Source organism: Nestor notabilis, unplaced genomic scaffold (genome assembly GCF_000696875.1).
Source record: "Nestor notabilis isolate BGI_N333 unplaced genomic scaffold, ASM69687v1 scaffold21771, whole genome shotgun sequence".
Lineage (NCBI taxonomy): Eukaryota > Metazoa > Chordata > Aves > Psittaciformes > Psittacidae > Nestor > Nestor notabilis.
The window spans coordinates 578-2,427 of NW_009914509.1; the positions used below are offsets into that span (position 1 = coordinate 578).

The 1,850-nt window shown below is 58.3% G+C and overlaps 1 protein-coding gene across 1 annotated transcript in view; it reads left to right on the forward strand.

Moving 5' to 3' along the window:
- Window positions 1–1,128, forward strand: part of LOC104412870 (CUGBP Elav-like family member 5) — a 1,684-nt gene extending 556 nt beyond the window's left edge. Inside the window, exons 2-5 of the mRNA XM_010023697.1 lie at window positions 34–96; window positions 175–258; window positions 771–914; window positions 1,001–1,128. Of these exons, the coding sequence (XP_010021999.1) occupies window positions 34–96; window positions 175–258; window positions 771–914; window positions 1,001–1,128 (419 nt within the window). The remainder of the gene's footprint in view (window positions 1–33; window positions 97–174; window positions 259–770; window positions 915–1,000) is intronic.
- The last annotated feature ends 722 nt before the right edge of the window (window positions 1,129–1,850 follow it).

The following is a 1,850-nucleotide window of genomic DNA, read 5'->3' on the forward strand; positions in this document are numbered from 1 at the left end:
TCCATTGACTCTGTGCTTCCATGTCCTCTGCAGCCCAGAACCCTTCGGTAGCAGAGACCCTGCACCCGGCCTTCACAGGAGTCCAGCAGTACGCAGGTACCAGCCTCCCTTGCCCCCCTCAGGCCCCTGCCTGGTGGAGCAGGTCCTCAGGTGAAGGGTTTGTTGTGTCTCCAGCCGTGTACCCGACCACCACCGTCACCCCCATTGCCCAGAGCATCCCTCAGCCACCTCCTGTCCTGCAGCAGCAGCAGCGAGAGGGTGAGTGAGGCTCAGGGTGGGAACATGTGTCCATGATGGGGGGGTTGTGTAGCACAAACCATCAGAGCACCCAACTTTGACTGCGTCGCTGTGGGCAGGGGGGTGAGAGCAGCAGCTTCCACACAGCAGCATCTGTGTGGAGACGTGATGAACAAGGAGCTGCCACCTCCGTGCACTCACAGGGCTGGTTGTGTCCAGCACCAGTGGCACTGGGCAAGCTGCGGAGGTGAATCTGGGCTCCAAAGCTCCAGCCCTGCCTCCCCGTGAGCCCCCAGAGCCCTTTGTGCACTGAGAGACAGGGAAGGGGGGTGAGGGCAGGAGGAGGTGGTGCTGGGGTTCTCCTCCAGTGCTGTGCCCTGAGTTGAGCCCTTCCCCATGGGGGGGTCTCTGTTTTGTCCCTCCCTGTTGTGTGTCTGTTTCCCCCCCCCCGCCTGCAGGTCCTGCAGGCGGCAAGGGGGGGTCTCTGTTTTGTCCCTCCCTGTTGTGTGTCTGTTTCCCCCCCCCGCCTGCAGGTCCTGAAGGCTGCAACCTCTTCATCTACCATCTCCCTCAGGAGTTTGGAGACAATGAGTTGATGCAGATGTTCCTGCCCTTTGGCAACATCATCTCCTCCAAGGTGTTCATGGATCGTGCCACCAACCAGAGCAAGTGTTTTGGTGAGTGCTGGCGCCACCGAGGATGAGGAGGACCCTCATGGCACCAGCAGAGCTGTCACTGTCCACACTTCTGTCGTGTCCTGCAGGCTTTGTCAGCTTTGACAACCCATCCAGTGCTCAGACTGCGATCCAGGCCATGAATGGCTTCCAGATTGGCATGAAACGCTTGAAGGTGCAGTTGAAACGACCCAAGGATGCCACCCATCCCTACTGACAGCAGCGAGCACGAGGAGGCACTTCTGCAGCACAGGTAACCTGTGGCAAGCACCATCGTGGCTGGTCGAAGCCATCAAGGCTTGGTGGGAGCAGGATGGGTCCAGAGGAGGTGTCTGTGGTCCAGGCGATGCTTTGGTCTCCTTTCTGACCCAAAGCTCCCCAAAGCACTGATCTTCCCCAAAAGGTTTTAAACCCCAGTGGTTTTGTTTCGTTGTACACCTGCCCTGAGGCTGCAGAAGATGCTTTCCAGGGTAAGAAGGGAGGATCCTGTGGTTCAGAAGGATCCCAGGAAAGCGAAGGGAAAGCAAGACCCTGCGGGGCCACCAAAGGCTGCTCCAGAGCAGAGCTGCTGGACACGAGCTGCTCCCTCTGGTCGGGGTCCTCTCACTCCATGTTTAAGCCTGAGCTTTGCCTCGATGTCCTCCTAATGTCCCAATTCCCTCCTTCCCTTTCTCTTCAGGTGAAGGGAAAAGTCCAGAGGAAGAATTTCTGCTTCAGGTTGCTTTACAGAGAGGCCAGTAACTTTCTCAACTCTTTTGCCACCAGCCCCTTTCCCTCCTCTGCTCCCACCTCCCCGTCCTCCTCCCCAAACCTTTGCCATTAAAGAGAAGGCTCAATGTCTGCCCAGCAGGAAGATTCTTGCCACGACGGACTCGCACATTTGCTGCTCCCGTGGTGCAGAGCAAAGGGACCAGAAACCCGGCAGCCCCGGGGGGACAC